Consider the following 17,882-nt stretch of genomic DNA (forward strand, 5'->3'; position numbering starts at 1 on the left):
AAATAAAATCTTAAAAAAAAAAAAAAAAGTTGGTCTCTCACTTCTACAATTTGTAAATTGCCAAAAATAAAATAAAAATATTGGTTATGGCTAAGGTAGCACAAATAAAACAGTTTAATATCCAAGCCCAGAACTTGAACTTGGATTTCTTTTCTTTTCTTTTTTTTTTTTTTTTTAAAGATTTTATTAAATTTTTTAACAGGGAGAGACCCAGCGAGAGAGGGAACCCAAGCAGGGGGAAGTGGAAGAGGGAGAAGCAGGCTTCCCACCGAACAGGGAGCCTGATGTGGGGCTCGATCTCAGGACCCTGGAATCCAGACCTGAGCTGGAGGCAGATGCTTAATGACTGAGCCACCCAGGTGCCCAGTCCGTATGGATTTCATAGGAAAATACTGTTCCTAGTAATGATAACCAAGAGAATGAAATTTTTAACCTGGGAGTCAAAAAATATTTCATGAGTCTCTGTTTAGAAGCTGAAACAGGCTAGAAATAGAATCATAGGAGGATATTTCTTATCTTTAATATTTAAGATCAGAAACAAAAGGAGATTTATAGGAAAAATTCATGGTTTTTAACAACATAGGAAGGTTAAATAAATTGTAATGTTGAGTTGCAATGAATGAATGTGCTAATACCCATTGGCCATTGTTCTCCCTCGCAAAGTTGACTTACAACTAATAAGAGCACATTCAGACAAAATTATTATTATTGCTGTTGTAAAGATTTTATTTATTTATTTGAGAGAGAGTGAGAGAGAGAGAGAAAGAGTGAGCACGAGTGGGGTAAAGGGCAGAGGGAGAAGCAGACTCCCCACTGAGCAGGGAGCCTGCTGCTGGGCTCCAGGGACTCTGGGATCATGACTAGAGCAGAAGGCAGACAGTTAACTCACTGAGCCACCCAGGCTCTCCCAGACAAAATTATTTAGAAAATAACTCAGTAGTGAAGTTAGTTGCTGCTGAGGTGAAACCAGTAATTTTTATTGCATCTTCAAATTATTTTCTGTTATGGCATTTATAAAGAAGCAATTCTAGTTTCTGGATATAACAATTAAAGTTAAAAAGTTTTTATACAGTGAAATTTTCTTTATATTTAGGGCGTATCCTTATGTTTTCTTCTTGTTTTTCCTTTGCAATGCAGTATAGCAGATGAGAGTATAAGTTTTGAAGTTCAGTGACTTTAGATTCAAATCCTTACTAACTGGATGATATTGGGTAATTCAGCTTACTTTCCTCTAATTCGGTTTGTTCATTTGTTCATACTTCAAAGGGCTATTGCAAGGTATATGATGATAATGTATGCAAAAGCACCTAGTACATAGTAAGCTCTCAATAAATACTAGTTATTATATCTTGTCCCCCAACTTGCTCTCTTTCTCCTTCTGCTTTTCACTCCCTGAAGAGAAGCCTAGAAAATATCCTCCCCTCACAACCCTCAGAAGGAACCAAGTCTGCCAACACCTTGATTTTGTACTTCTAGCTTCCAAAACCGTGAGGCAATAAATTTATGTTGTTTAAACACCTAGGGCTAAGCAGCCCTGTCCCATTAATACTGGTTTGGGGATTTTGGTACCAGGAAGTTGAGTACTACTGTAACAGATGCTTAAAAATGTGGACGTGGCTTTGGAATTGAGGTATGAGTAGGGACGGAAAGAGTTGTGGGTAGCAGCTAGATGGCCTTGAGGGGACTTGGAAGAAATATGAATGTTAAGGTGCTTCTGCTGAGGTCTTAGGTGGGAGTGAAGAACATGCAGTTGAACGCTGGAGGACAGGTCATCCTTGTTTAAAATGGCAAAGAACTTGGCTGAATTATGTTCTAGTTTTTTTGTGGGTGGAAAGAAGAAATTTTAAGTGACAAACTTGGATTGTCAGCCAAGATTTCTAGGCAGAGTGTTGATGACATGACTTGGTTTCTCCTTTCTGCTTAAGTAAAATAGAAGAGGAGAGAGATACATTGAAGAAGAAATTGTTAGGTAAAAAGAAACCAGGGGTTGAAGACTTGGGAAATTCTTGGCTTTTTCCTCTTGTAAAAAAAAGAGAGAGAGAGAGAGAGAGAATATGTTCTAGAGGGAACATCAAGGGTATAGCTGGACAGTCATGCAACCCATGGATCCAGTCATCTCGGCAGAAGTCAGGAATAGAGCTGTGGTTACCCAGAAAAGATCTGTAATGGACTCTCTTGTCTGATAGCTTGGACCCCTGTGAATTGCATGGGAGACACCCAGGTTTTTGAAAAAATGTGTATCAACAGAAACACTGTCAGTTTGGATCGAAGGGAGACAGCCAGAATGAAAGGAAGGAAGGCTGTTAGACTTCTGAGATTGCACAGGTAGGAAACAGGCTGGTAGATCTATCCAAACTTTCAAGCATGTGTAATCCTACAAGAAAAGTGAAGAACAACCTTGAAGGTGATTCAGAGGCCAGTGGCTGCTACTGACACTACAAGCCCAGAAGGCACAAGCCCAGGAAGGTGGGGCCATTTCCTCCTTGATTCCAGAAAGGAGCCTCTTCCTTAGATTTAGAGGACGATCCATTTCCTTGGTTCTGGATGGCAGGGCCCCCACTGCTCAGGGCTGAGGGCCCAGAGGACCAAGCACTGAGCAAAAAAAGATTATTTTCAAGTTTCAGATTCTAATGGAAATTGTTCTAATAGGTTTCAGACTTGCTTGGGACCCATGGCCCTTTCCTCTTTTAAGTGTATCCCTTTTGGAATGGAAATACCTATCCTGTGCCTGTCCTACCTCTTGTTTCTGTCTGGTATCATAGGTTCACAGATGAAGAGGAAATTTTTTTTTTTAAAGATTTTATTTATTTATTTGACAGACAGATACCACAAGTAGGCAGAGAGGCAGGCAGAGAGAGAGAGAGAGAGAAGAAAGCAGGCTCCCCACGGAGCAGAGAGCCCTATGCGGGGCTCGATTCCAGGAACCTGGGATCTTGACCTGAGCTGAAGGCAGAGGCTTTAACCCACTGAGCCACCCAGGCACCCCACGATGAAGAGGAAATTTTGTCCCACAATGAATCTTGCCCAAGATTTTACCCATAATTGATTTGGATGATTTAAATGAGCTTTTGGACTCAGAGTTGATGCTAGAATGATAAGAATTTTGGCAACATTTAATGGGATCAATATATTTTGCATGTGAAAAGGACATGAATTTTGAGGAGTCAGAAGGTAGAAAGTTACGAGTTGACTTATGTCCCTCCCATATTAATATGTTGAAGTTCTAACCTCCATTACCTTACAGTGTGACCTTATTTGGAGACAGGATCTTTATAGATGTAATCAAGGTAAAATGAGGTCATTAAAAATCTAATCACTAATCCTGTAGTACTGGTGTTCTTACAAAAGGGGAAATGTGAACACAGCATCATGCATGAGGGAAGACAGCCCTCAGAAGGAGGCAGTCCTGCTGACAGCTTGCTCTTGGACTTCTGACATCCAGTACTGGAGATAATATATATCTGTTGTTTAATCCACTTGATCTGTGGTATTTGTAATGGCAGACCCAGCAAACCAAAACACCCTCTCCCATTACTATTACATATGTCAAAGGTTCAGCCTAGGTGTTAAAAAAGTATCTGATCTGTGTTTGATAAGGAATAGTTGGAAGAGCTGTAGTTATTTAGCGTATAAAGTCAAGTGTTAGAGGATAGATCTTTGAAAGTTGTTCATGTAACTTAGGCATTGTAATTCCAAGTCACAGAACTAAAACCACTGGGAGTCATACTTTAGTTTAAGAGGAAGAGAAACTACTTGCTATTTACTTTAAAAACTGGATGGAAATTACCTATGCCCCAGTTAGAATTCAGAGAGAGATGAAACAAGAGGTTCTATTTGTTTGTTTGTTTGTTTGCATCAGTTGGTGTGTGTACTGGGTGGGCATGAACATTCCTTCAGTATTAAAAAAAAAATTATCTGCTGAGCTAGGAGTAAGGAATAAGGACTGGCAGGGTATGCTTAGGGGGAAAAATCCCTCTTGATCAAGAATGCTTCCTTATTTATCTTGTAGGACATTCTGAATGAGGATAATCTACTGTGAAATAGAGAGGAACCCAAGAACTGTGGGATATAGAAGAGAACCTGGTTTTGACCTCCTTTAAAAGGAGAGCAGATGAATAATGAGGCAGATTAGTTTAGAATTATGATTAGAATTGAACTATGATATTGTGCCATTAGACTGTAAGTACCATGAGGATGGACATGGTCTAGTTTACTCACTGTAGTTTTCCTTGAGCTAGCTCAGTGCCTGACTCATATTAACATTTAACTATGAGTTAACTTAATACCAGTGATTATGTACATACTATTAATTCATATTCCTGGGTTTTTAAACATTCATTTATTATGCACAAAGCATTTTTTATATGTGTGCAAGAATTTTGCAGGTTGACACATAAAGAATTTGAATATTGATGAGTATTATAGTTGTGACTTCACTTAATATTTAGTGTCAAATGAATATGCTTTAATAAAAAAAAATCCACAGAGTTCATTTAATTACATCTTATTTTTCAGAAAGTGTTATATACAATATCCTGATTTTTGAAATAAAAATGTTAGCCACTCAAAAAAAAAGGAACATATTATGGTTTTTACTCTCTAAGACCATAGAGTTTTTTTGTAAATCACATACATATAAGGAAGCAGTTATAAGACTGATGCTGAAGCTTTCTCAGATGGTATACCATCATTGCCAATGAAGACTTATTATGTATGTAGAGAATAAAGATTCACTAAAATAAAAAGAAAGCTCTTTAGAATTGTGATTTTATGTGGAGTATCAAATATGAAAATTTCAAGCAATAGTGTAGACTTACCAAAGATATATGTCCTATTCTTGGCATATAGTACCCACCTGGTAAGAATATCTTTGAAGCATATGTAAATTAGGAGAAACATAGAAATAAGTAAGGAGAAGGAGTGAAAAGGTTGGGTTTCTTTCAGAAGTATTCATGATGCCACAGTGGAAAAAGAAAACTATTGCTTTGAAAAGTGGTCAGGGTAAGAGAAATTGGGAGTCACCTAGAATCCATTTCTAGAGGGGCCTCTTTCTAACTAGCCACAAAATGCATCAGACATTCTGGTATTCTTTGGTGATGGAGCCCCAGCCCTTAGAAGCCACACTGAGGACTAATTATAGCAAGGGTGAATGTTAGAGGTCACTCTAATAGTCCAAATGCAAGCCCCCCAGGGGGTAAAGGAATGGCCAAGTCAATAATGTAAACATTAAAGTCTTCAGGAATAATGTTGCTAATGTAAAAGTGTTATAAACTATAAAGTCAATTTGAAACTTCCAGGTTTTGTAGCTGATATTATCATATTAATGGTTTGTTTCAAGGTAAGATGGGAATAATCATGCTCCATTCTCTTTCTATGCCTAAATACAGCTTGAGGTGCTTGACAGAATGCATGGATTAGCTATTTGAGAATTCTGGAAAGTAAATGTTAGTGGGAAGATTGGGGAAGAAGTCTCCATGGTTAGAAAAGAAACAGTCTAAATTGAAAATGGGCAAGAATCTTAAACAGACACTTTACAAAGAGGCTGTCCTAATGGCAAATCAGCATATGGAAACATGGTCAACATTAGCCACTAGGGAACTGTAAACTACAATCAGTATGAGGTATATACTACGCATTTATTAGAATGGCTAAAATACCGAAAAGACAAAGTGCTAGCAAGTCCACGGGGCTGCTGGGAACCTTCGAGTTGCTGATGGAAATGCAAAATGATGCCTCCGTTCTGGAAAACAACTTGATTTTTTGTTATAAAGAAGAATATACACTTAGCCTGTGACCCAGAAATCCCACTACTTGGCATTTGCCATAGAGGAATGACAACATATATTTACACAAAAATGTGCACATGGTATTTATCACAGCTCTATTCAAAATTGCCCCATACTAGAAATAGCCCAAATGTCCCTTCAGTGGTGAATGGATTAAAAAAAAAAAAAAAAAAAACCTGGGTTCATCTATACAACAGAAAACTATGTGGCGGTAAAAGAATGAGCTATTAATAAATGTAACATTGTCTAAATGTTAGACATTGTACTGAGTGAAAGAAGTTGGTCTTGAAAGGTTAAGTACCATGTGATCCCCTATTTATGACATTACTGAAAACATTAAATTACAGTGGTGGAGAATAGATTAGGGATTCCCAGAAATCAGGAGTGTAAAGAAGGTATAACTATAAAGGTATAGGTCAAGAGAATTTGGGGGTTAACAGAACTGTTTGATATCCTGATTATAATAAAGGTTATATGAATCCAGATGTGTTAAATTTCATGGAACAGTGAACCAAAAAAGGTCAATCTTATTGTATGATAAATTTAAAAATAAAACAAGAAAGATGAAAAATAACCAAGGGAGCTTTATAAAAATATACATTCTATTTAAATGTCTTTGCTACAAAGTTTAGCATGCTTACATATAAAATATCCCCACTCTTGGATTTTACATATGCTAATATTGCAGTGTTTAATTGGTATAAAATACTTATATGAAATTAAATTTAAGTTACTTCTTTTTTTTTTTAAGATTTTATTTATTTATGATAGAGATAGCAAGAGAGAGAATATAAGCACCGGGGAGTTGGAGAGGGAGCAAGCAGGCTCCCCACTGAGCAGGGAGGTTGAGGTGGGGCTTGATCCCTGGATGCTGGGATCCTGGGATCATGACCTGAGCTGAAGGCAGATGCTTAAAAGCTGAACCACTCAGACACCCCAAATTTAAGTTACTTCTTAATAGTAGAATTTCATACATAGTCTTAATAGGTAAAATTTTGCTTTCTTTATTACAAAACAAAAAGCCATCATCATTAATGTTACTGAATTTAAAAAAACTTTTAATGCGAATAGACTTTAACAGAATGTGTTGTAAATACACAAATGCTGAAATTCCGTGAGCCAATCATGATCAAATCCACCATTTTGGGAAACATTTTCCATATTCATGTGTGTTCTGTACCATTTGTAGACTCATTTAATTTAGGAAGACTCAAACTAATTTAGGAAAATATTGTTTTTGTAAAATACTTGCAAATACATACTCAAACACAAATGGATCCCTGAGTATTAGTCTCTTTTTTAAGAGCAGCGGAGTGAATTTGACTTAGTTTTCATGTGTGCTATATTCTTTTTATGATCTCTGTAGTATCATAGTTAATTGGTCTTATACAGATAATTGTTTACATTTAAAAATTTGAACTATAGTTTAATACCATACCATTTTTCTTTACATATTTCACAGAAGACCACTGACAGAGTAGAAATAATAGAGAGATACAAGCTCATTTAGAGAAAGAGGTTTTCCCAATGTGCCTTTGTTTTTAACATATATGTTCCTAATATCCTATTCATTTGAAATCACCCTTTTAAGAAATTTGCTGACAGGTTAGTATTATCTTTGGGAACTGGAATATCTTCTTGAAATGCAGATTTAAAAACACCTACCCTGGGAACAGTTTCTCTCCTTGCATTTAGGTATCTGACTCATCTTTGCTAATATATTTTGATGTTAACAATGACCTAGGAAACAAAGAGAGGAGCTTCCTTAGTATTTTTGCCTATGCAGTCTGCCTTCAGAGGATATGCTTTGAGAGAGAAGCACCTAATTACTCTGCCAAAACCAGAAAATACCATGAGGAGAGCGCCTCACCAGTCTGTCCTATCTGTATACCACCTAATGAAGGGAGATTGTGATACATGGACATTCCGCTTTAGCCCTGCAGTAGGAATGTGAATGATAATAATAGTAATCATAGTAATTTTTATTTGTTTATTTATTTTTAAGAATGAGGATATGCTAGTTAAAATGGGAAACATAACCAAACCGCTAGGATTTAAGAAGCTTATTTTGGAAACATTTGTAAGCTCAAGTACAAGAAGTTAGGATATTGGCTGGACTGGCTATCAAGACAGTGAGAACAATATGTGGCATGATTTGGGCACTGTATTCATTTTCTATTCCTGTTTTCAATCCACAAATATTAATCAATCAGAGCAATGTCAGACTGTGGAGATAAAGACATGAGTGAAATAGTTTATGTCTTTGGAGAGCTCATAGGTTACTCTGGGAGACAAACAAAAATACGTAGTGTGATATCCTCCGAAACATTCTGCAGATGAATCCGGTTCTTTGGGTTTAGCCTTAATGGATAAGACGGTATTCTTGGCAAAGAAAGTAGAGAAGTAACATGTTTAGGCAGTGAAACTACATAAAATAATGTGCAGAATTGTGGAAGGGTTATGGGTTAATGCCACTATCACTCTTGCTGTCCTTTGAGAGAGGTCATGTATCCCATTTTGGCCAACCTACCCCCCACCAATCATATTCTGTACTGAGGAGATCATTCATTTATTCATCCAAAAAATATTTATTTGAATATCTACTGTGTGGTCAATACTGTCCTGGGTATTGGGATTATACTGGTGAACAAAACAAAGTTCTTGCTCTCAAGCAATATAGCTTCCCTCCCTGGGATTCAGCGGACTTTGGAGATGGTACGAGTTAAAACTGATCCTTCTGGAGCACGAATTTTGTAATAGTGAGTAATTAAGTAGTGTCATATGGATGAAAGTGAAGCATTCATATTATTTTATAAAGATAACATGCTAGATGACTTCAGAGTCAAGGACATATAGTACTTGAGAAAATATACTTTTGGTGACATGACCAGACCACCCTGGGAGCATGCATTCCCTCTTTTGTCCTTTGTTATAAAAACTGTAGTGTAGGGTCAACTCCTTAAAAAGATACAATTTTGTATCTTGATGATCTCATCTGAAAATGACCAAATAATGGGCATTCATTCTACAAATATTTATTGAGTATCGACTCTGTGCCAGACTCGGTTCCATATTCTAGAAATAAACAAGACTCAGCCCAGCTCTCAAGAACCCTCAGAGGTTGATACTATCGGGAAGTCCAACAAAGATTTCAATACCACTTGTCAGATAGTTTATAATGAGTATAAACGGAAATAACTTGTTGAAATGCTTACAACAAAGTTGAGCACCCAGTGGATATGTAATCAATAAAAGCTCCTCTTTTGTAATCCTTAATTCTAAAAAGAGTGGTCAGTTAAGGTTCTGCTCCAAGATGTCTAGACAACTATTTCCATTCAGCTGAATGTTGTCTCTTCCAAAGTCATGTTAGAATAACTCCAGCTCTATTTCTTCAAATAAAGAAATTTCTGAAATAGAGAAATTGGGAGAAGTTGCCATCTGTGGTGAGTGGGGCATTCTGTTAAAAGAAGCTACCAGTGTTTCCTGGTGTTCTGTATATTCACTTCTTACCTTGTCTGACTGAAAGAAGAGCTTGTCTGTATTTAATTGAGTAGAGCCTAATGGCTGTGCTCAGATGGTATGTTGTTTTAGAAAAAGAGCACGGGTCAGTGACATAAAGATATAATCCACAATGGTTTAACTCGGTTAATATTGATAGTCTTAAATCTATTCCTCTTCAGAAAGAAGATTCTGAGTAAATTCTGTCTTCTCAAATATCCAGATTTGTATTTTTAGTAAATGTGAGCCATGCTATTTCATGTTCAACACTGTTATGCATAATATTGCATAGAATCTGTGGTTTTATGCCTTTAAAATACTTCAGTTTTATAATGGCAGTTAGTTAAAAATTGGTCACTCAGTTCAGAGAAAATTTATTCCAGGTAAACTTATAAAGTCTGAAAGATAATGAATATGGAAAGAGTGTAATTGATTTCATTTAAAATAATTTGATTACAAAACCATAAGCCTTAAAATGCATTTAAACAATGTTCTAATACTTGCACTCTAAGTTTATCATTTTGTTTGGTTGTAATTAATTTACTTTCCATTTCAGTTTAATGAAAAGTCAGAATGTTTTTAAGTTGTCTCTCATATTAATAAATAATACATTATTGATTGTTTTTAACCATATAACTCTATTCACATCCTTTAATGATATTTTGTTATGAAAAATTCTTGATCCTTATTGCTTTCACAGGATGTGGATACCAGGAATTTCATTATTTAAAATTGAGACACAGCTATAATTGGAATTCTCAAGTAATTCCCAAGGGCAACTATCTGCGCACTAATAAATTGACTCAGAATTACTCATCTCTCCTTTTGAGGTGCCAAGGACTAAGCATGGCGTATAGATAGGAAGGTTTTTACTTTGGCTCCTTCCTACGCTCTCAGAAGGGCACGTAAACTCTGTTTGCTTTCTTCTGGGCTTTTTCTTCAGTTCTCCTGGCTTTCTCTCTCCGAACAGTGTATTCTTTGCTGAAATATAACAGGGTATTATCTGCCTTTACTTTGCTTTTGTGTACTTTTTCTTAGATACCATCTCTTGTTTCCTACTTTCTGGATTCCTTTTTGACTTCAGTGTTTAACAGGGTATTGAGTTTCTATTTGGCATTTTGGCTCTGGAAACAAACTTTAATGCATTTACCTGTGGACATGCATTTCCTTTCTTCAGAGGTAACTAATTCAGGCTTTAAAATAGTCTGATTATCTTTTAAGTTTTGCATCTCAATTAACTGTCTTTGGTATTCCTTAATATTATCAAAACTAGGTAGAGTTAACAAGATTTTATTTTTGAGAATTTTATTTCTTAAGATGTCTCTCAAAATTTCTTTAACTGGGACATTGGCTTGTCATAGTGGGCAAATGAAAAGAGTAATGTGAAATGTCACATAATGTCACATAAATTGCCCAAAAGAATCAGAAGTAATTATAATTACATCATTATGCTGCTTCAGGTAAGTGAATGCTCTGGCAGTATTTCCTTATCTGAACCCTGGTTTACGTACGGCTAAATCTAGGTTATGAAATTTGCCATCATTTGGGAGAAAAACAATCCCTGAAATGCTTCCTATATTTTGGCAGCCTTAAAAAGTGAATCTGAGAAAGACCTTGGTAACTTCAAATTGTCTTTTTTTTTTTTTTTAAGTAAATGAGTCACTGAATATTGGTAGGATCATATATTCTCATGTCTCAGTTTTAAATCACATGATTGTCAGAGGAAAGTCCTAGCTTTGTTTTTGTCATGCAGTAAATAATAGGTACCAGCAATATGTCCTGCCATGATATTACTAACAATCCATTCTCAAGTAGGGCAGTTAAAATATATTTAAATATATACGGAAGATGTGCCAGGGCCTAGCTGGACAAACTGACTTTTTTGGCTTCTCAGTTTCATATAATGAAAGAGTGCTCTCTTGGGAATTAGAAAGCCTGTGGACTTTATCTTCTTTATCTTTAACTCTAGCTCTAACATCAACTACAAATATGACATGGGACACATTACTCAAGTTCTCTAGGACTATCTGTCTTTGAAATGAGGAGCTGTATAAGGTGATTACTGGGATTTGTTACAACTGTGAAATTTCCTGACTTGACTTCTGTCACGAAATATTCCGAGTGTATGATTGCAGTATTGGTATCTTTCCAAGATAGTACCTGTACGCTAGGAGTTTATATCCCTTCTGTTAGCATTGACCAAATTCCCCCAAAGGCTGGTGTGGGGTTTCTCTTTTTCCAGGTCATCGTCTGCTCTTATTTGGTCCTTCAGATATTCAGCCAGAGTACATGACATATGGGAATGACTTTTATAAAGGTGGAAGTCCTCACACCTTAGAGGAGAATTAATGTCTTCCTATTCCCTGAAGTTTTCCTGTGAATCATTTCTTAACTGCCTCTCGCGGACTAGCCGGAATTGTGCTTTGTCAAATTTTTGTGAGATCAGGCTGGCCCTGGTGGCAATCATTGCTGGAGCAGGCTTTCTACATCCGTACACTTTGAGCAGCACCATATTCCTTTCCCTTCCACGTGCCTTTTGTAGTATAGGAGCTGGACTCCAGTCTATTTCTAAATGAAATTTCAGGTTATAATGATTTGCTTTGGAACTTGAGACATTTTTTTGATTCCCCTGCCTATACGTCTCATTTGCAAGCCCTTGTGAACAAAGTACACACACAAACTCACAGATGTAAACTGTCTTGCACACCTACCCGAGTACGTGAGCAGGCATGTGCCTTTGTCCGTGCGCGCATGTGCACACTTACACACATGTGTGCGCACAGCGCTTGCCTTTGGACTCTGCACTTTCCCGGGCAGTGTTTTTCCTGGGCAGCGTTTTTCCTGGTTGTTACCTCCATTTCTGTTCTGCGGAGCTTTGGGTTTCAGAAGTGACTTTGCATCTAACTAACAGAGTGGCTGCTGTGGGCAACCCTTTAACAATGAGCTTAAACAGAAGAATGAGGGTAATGTTTATTGGAATAAAGATTAGCTTTTAAATTCCTCAGGGAAATGAACCAAATCCAGTGTTTTCCTGTTAGCTGACTTTTTTTTATTTTTTTTTGTAAATGTTGATGCTGTTTTGGATCTTCTGGAGAGGGGAGGGAAAAGAAAAACTTCAGCAAATCAGCTTTTTCATTCAGAAAATGGAATATGGGGGGTTGTTTTAGCTAGGCTTTTTGATAGTCCCTGATTTAATGTTTTCACTGTGAAGAGCACAGTAGCTTTACAAATTTTGTGAAAATCTGAGCAATGAAGAGTGTTGTTGAGGGGAAACCAGAGTGCAATTATTTAAATAATCCTAGGCCAATAAGCATTTGGTAGGTGGAGTCACTGTTGTGTGCATTACAGGGCAAGATAATTCTGAATGAAGACTTTAAACATCACACATGCTGGAAGGGCTCTAGTTCTGCTTTTTGTGTGAACAAAACAGGTGACTAGGTGCCTAGGTTTTGGTGACTATCCATTAGTGAATGCAGCTTGCTTGATAAGATTTTAAAAAAAATACATGCAAAGGATTTATCAGAAGCCCTTATGAATATTTCATGAGTTGGTATATTCAGCTGAATGAATTCAGTGAGTGTCAGTGTGTAGCTTGCAGACGAACCTCATCCACAAGGAGGCTACTGACATAGGAAGCACTTTGGCGCATTTTCAGAGGCAAAGCCAGGCTGATAAAGCTCCTTGTGACAGCCTGACTTGCCATTCTTCTAGTATGCTGCTCTTGCTCTAAGCAGCTCACGCACGGGAGCCGCGGCTTCTGAAATTAAACTGGAAAACAGTTTGCAGACTCATCAGCCTCCTAACCTGCAGCTGTGTCTCTGCTATGTTTGAGGTTTTTGTTTTGGGTGGTGAAAGCCAGCGCTCTGTATAAGACATGACAGCCAAAGAGTCTTCAAAAGAACTTACTGCTTCTGAATCTGAGGTTTACATCAAGACTTTCAAGGAGCAAATGCACTTAGAACTCGAGCTTCCGAGACTACCGGGAAACAGACCTACATCTCCTAAAATTTCTCCACGCAGTTCACCGAGGAACTCACCATGCTTTTTCAGAAAGTTGCTGGTGAATAAAAGCATCCGGCAACGTCGGCGCTTCACTGTGGCTCATACATGGTAAGATGGGACTTGGAGGTGTCTGCAGTGCTTTTCATTAGTGGCTGTGGTTTAGAAATGTAGAAAACAGAACATTTGAATTTCGTTCCTAATGCATACCACGAGTGTGAAATGAATGGAGAATGAGTCCGCTGGAGAAGACACAGTGTACTGTGTATTCAGTTATCATTGTGCTGCCAAGCTGTTTCCAGATAAAATAAGCCTTTAACTGTGGGGAGTCTTTAAGATTACTGCTTATAAAAAATACCTAGCTGATTCCAGGTAAATTAAATACCGAAGGAGTTATAAACATTCAGGTTTTTGTTTAATCTTTGTTGAGGTGAGAGCTGACTTTTTTGGGGGGCTTTGTTTGGTGGCTGTTGTTGACATTTTTCAGTAGTGTATTTTTGGTATGAGAATTAGTATTTTAAGCTTAGTTCTAGTTTATTTATTAAGATTATGTTTAAAGTCAAACTTCATTGTTGCATTGCCATGTTTGTAGTGTAGAGACTAGTGGGTTTTTGATCTATTGACTTTACTTAGGGAAAGGGAGAACAAAGTTCCCACTTCTGAAATGGCATGGTTATTTAGTCTGATTTGGTTTCAAATTGCTATTTTCTTTAAGAGCCTCTTGTGAAAAAAAAAAAAAAAAAGAACTTCAGATTGATTGGCAATAATAAATAAATTCCCCCATTTACTTAGGAATAGCAAGTAAATACATTCAAGAACTTTCTATAAAAATTGCACTGAATCTGCCACCTTTAACATGTATGTTACATACAAGGGGGGAGCTTCCTTAAATCAGTATGATAATGAAGTGTAAGAAAAAGCCCACTAGAAAGTAAATAAACTTTCATCATCAGTGCTAGGGCATTTCAGATTTCTCTGAAGGATATATTTTCTTTCAGATAAAGATACCCTTCAAAACTGGGTATCTGTATAGTTTTTATTTAATAAGGACCATTGCAATAAAGGGAGCAGGTAGGTACTTCTGACAGATAATTTTTTTTTTTTCTGACAGACAATTCTAACAGTGATTTTTATCACTGCATGTTAGGTGGCCAGCCAGCATTATAAACCGAGGATGTCTGGGTTTGCAGATTAATATTTACTTGCATTCTGCTTTCCACTCCTCCGAAATGTTTGTCTCATACATTGCACAGTGCTTTGGCAAATTCAACTTACTCCTAGTAATATATAGCTTGCCTTTGATGGGTACCACGTGTTTAGCTTAAAGCATACTTTACCTAGCTAAAAATGATACAGTTATTTTTGTTTTCTGAAAATGGACTACTGCTCATACAGTTGCTTCATTGGAGAATTTTTTTGGTCATCTTTTTAATGAATTAAATCTTAATTCTAGTCTCATACATAGAATGCACATGATTAATTTTTTAAAGCCTACCAATGGCAGTATAGGTATATAGAGATTTATATATAAGTATGTACTGAAGAACTCCTTTCTCTTGTGGTTTACTCCACCCCTAATGTGAGTATTTTCATATAGTTTGCTAAGTAGTATAACTGAATAGGAGAAGGGATGTGGGTATAATTCATTCTCATAAAAAGAACAAAGATGGAAAATGTACAATTAACTAACAGACTTACATGTTTTATTGCTTGTATTAATATCAACCATTATTTTGACCAGAAGGACATTTAATTTTAATAAGCTAATTTTCAGATAATGGTAAATCTTCCTAAAATTTTGGTAATATTTTCCTTATTATAGAGTTTCTGAATATAATAATGTAACCTTTCTTTTACTGAGAATAGATTTTTGATGTGCTAAGAACATGAGCTATAAATACTGGATTTTTTTCTTTTCAAAAGAACCCAAATTTTAACGTGATGAAAGAGCCAGTTTCACTCATGTATTATATAAATTTTCTTGCAGCAAGTTACAAAAAGAACAATTAAATGACATCTAAGTTAATTTATGCTATTGGAATGATCCTCTAGCCGAGTTAAAACAAAAATTACTGCAAATTGTCAGAAACTACCCCCCCTTTTAAAACACATGACTTGGTTATAATGTACCATAATATAGGTTTAAAGAATCCATTAGTCATCAAACTAATAAAATTAGTTATGGCCATGATTCATTTTCACTTTTTTCCCCCCCTCTCAACTCATATACTCCCCTTCTCATCATGCTTAGTAAAGCTGTATCAGTTTGTTTCCAAGTCCTGATTAAGTTCATAGTCACATTTATTTCTGTTGTTTTATTTCGCTATATGTTTAGTATTTTTCAAATTTATTTTTGTGAAACACTTCATGAAAATTTCTTTTTAGAAAATATACACATATCTTACGTATTTGAATGACTTTTTTCTTATCTAAAACATTGTTTTTTTTTTAGCATCATATGTAATAGTTACATGAGTAAATAGAAGTGTAAGTACGTTATTTTTGCTTCTTTGTCATGATGAAATGTAACCATCCTTTCACGATCAATGATTGGTATTTTCCAAACCATGCATTTAAGTTAGAAATTCCAAGATATGCACTTAGAAGTCTCTAAAAACATGTTATTACTTTACAGTAGACAGTAGGCTTCTTTTAAGAAGACTGGATTGTTTTGATTCCAGCATTGAAATTAAAGTAATTTTCATGATGAAACTAAGCAAGCAGAAGATGCAGTTTATGGCCAAACCCACTGAACAATTTTTTTTTTATCTTTAGTTATTTGTAGATTTCATATTTTGGTCAGAAGAACGTGTCGTTCTGGTTTTGAAAACCCAAGTTATGAAGTGTGGGTTAATGGAAGAAGATTGAAGAAGGACTTGTGAAATATTGACTCTGGGATTATTTTTAAAATATCTGAAAACAGAAGTAGATATCCAGTGGGTTGTCACTAATCAGACTATTTAAACAATCCTGAATCTGGAAGGAATTTGGGTGATTATCTCATTGCTTCCTTTTACCCTTGGGCAGACCACAATTACTCCATCTTTGACATATGAAAATCTGCCCTATTTATTATGACTCTGGAGAAAATAGTTTTATAATCTCTTTTGGTACACAGTCTCACTACTTCATAGTCCAGGTATTAGAAAATGCTTCTGGTTGGTCATCAGTCTGTATATAACAATATTTAAAATCTGATTTTTGCTCCTCAGTAAAATACTAAGGAAAAGCTTATAAGAACCTGCATAAGGGGTGCCTGGGTGGCTCAGTTGGTTAAGTGCCTACCTTTGGCTCAAGTCATGATACCAGTGTCCTGGGATCGAGCCCTGTCTGCTCAGCGGGGAGGCTGCTTCTCCTTCTCCCTCTGCCTGCTGCTCCCCCTGTTTGTGCTCTCTTTCTCTCTCCATGTCAAATAAATAAATAAAATCTTTAAGAAAAAAAAAGACTTGCATGAATCCAAAGATCAGGGTTAACTGGTCCCATAGGAACTATTTTTTTTATATCCTCAACATACAGAATTGAGCATTGCTATGAGCAAGAAGAAATTCTGATTCTACCTATATGCTTTCCAACACTTACTGTATTTTAAATTAGTTGCTAGAATACTCTTGTGTATTATCTCATTTAAGATTCATTTGGAGTATAAGAGTACTCTAAATTCATGTTCTTTGCAAGATTAGATGTTGTAGATATTTTTAAAATATTCTCAATTGCTTTAGCTTCTTCCATGCACATCTACTTTGTGACCCATTAATTTGACTCTGAATCACCATCCCAAATTTCCAAATTCTCCTTGCAGTTTTTTTGAACCTTTTTTTGGTCAGTAGTAGATGCCACACTCATTGTTAGATGATAAAAAAAAAAAAAATATATCGAGGGGCGCCTGGGTGGCTCAGTGGGCTAAAGCCTCTGACTTCGGCTCAGGTCATGATCTCAGGGTCCTGGGATGGAGCCCCGCATGCATCCATCTCTCTGCTCAGCAGGGAGCCTGCTTCCCTTCCTCTCTCTCTGCCTGCCTCTCTGCCTACTTGTGATCTCTTTCTGTCAAATAAATAAATAAAATCTTTAAAAATATATATCGATAAAAAACACATCTTACATTGCAAAGTGTCAGTGAAATGTTAGGGAGTTAGAAAATTAAGTCCTTAGGTCAGCAAATTATTTTTCCCTAACCTCAAAGGGTGACAGTTTCTGAGGCATAATCTTATTCTGCCTGACTCCTGTGGCCTGCTTTCTCCTGACTGGCACTTGCCACAGTGTCCAGCTTCTTCAACCTTCTTTCCTTTGCTGATGTTCTCACTACAGTCAGTGGTTCTCCTCCACCATCAACAGGGATGCTGTGAAGAAAGTTATTGATGATGGCCTTCCCTACTTTCTTGGCTCACTACCCACCTCCCCTAGCACTCCCCTCCTGAAGAGTAAATGCATTCTGTCCATCTATCCGTGCTTGCCCATGGGAATGTCCCTGTCCAAGGAGCAATATTCCTTGGCTTGGAGTTAGTATTAGAAAGACTTGTATTTTTCTCCCTTTCCCCCCATTGAATTCTACCTATATCTTGGGACTCTTCCCTCATCTTAACAAAGGTTCATGAAATGTGT

At 36.7% G+C, this 17,882-nt stretch overlaps 1 protein-coding gene across 2 annotated transcripts in view; it reads left to right on the top strand.

Annotated features, from left to right (window-relative positions):
- Nucleotides 1–17,882, top strand: part of PDE4B (phosphodiesterase 4B) — a 449,163-nt gene that overhangs the window by 66,256 nt on the left and 365,025 nt on the right. Inside the window, exon 1 of one of the 2 annotated variants that reach the window (XM_045064681.1) lies at nucleotides 13,018–13,394. The exons of the other annotated variant lie outside the window; for it this stretch is intronic. Within the exon in view, the coding sequence (XP_044920616.1) occupies nucleotides 13,159–13,394 (236 nt within the window). The 5' untranslated portion in view covers nucleotides 13,018–13,158. Of the gene's footprint in view, nucleotides 1–13,017; nucleotides 13,395–17,882 lie in introns of those variants that run through there. 2 annotated transcript variants of the gene reach the window in all.

Source organism: Mustela putorius, unplaced genomic scaffold (assembly GCF_011764305.1).
Source record: "Mustela putorius furo isolate JIRA1106 unplaced genomic scaffold, ASM1176430v1.1 tig00003853_pilon_pilon_pilon, whole genome shotgun sequence".
Taxonomy (NCBI): Eukaryota; Metazoa; Chordata; class Mammalia; order Carnivora; family Mustelidae; genus Mustela; species Mustela putorius.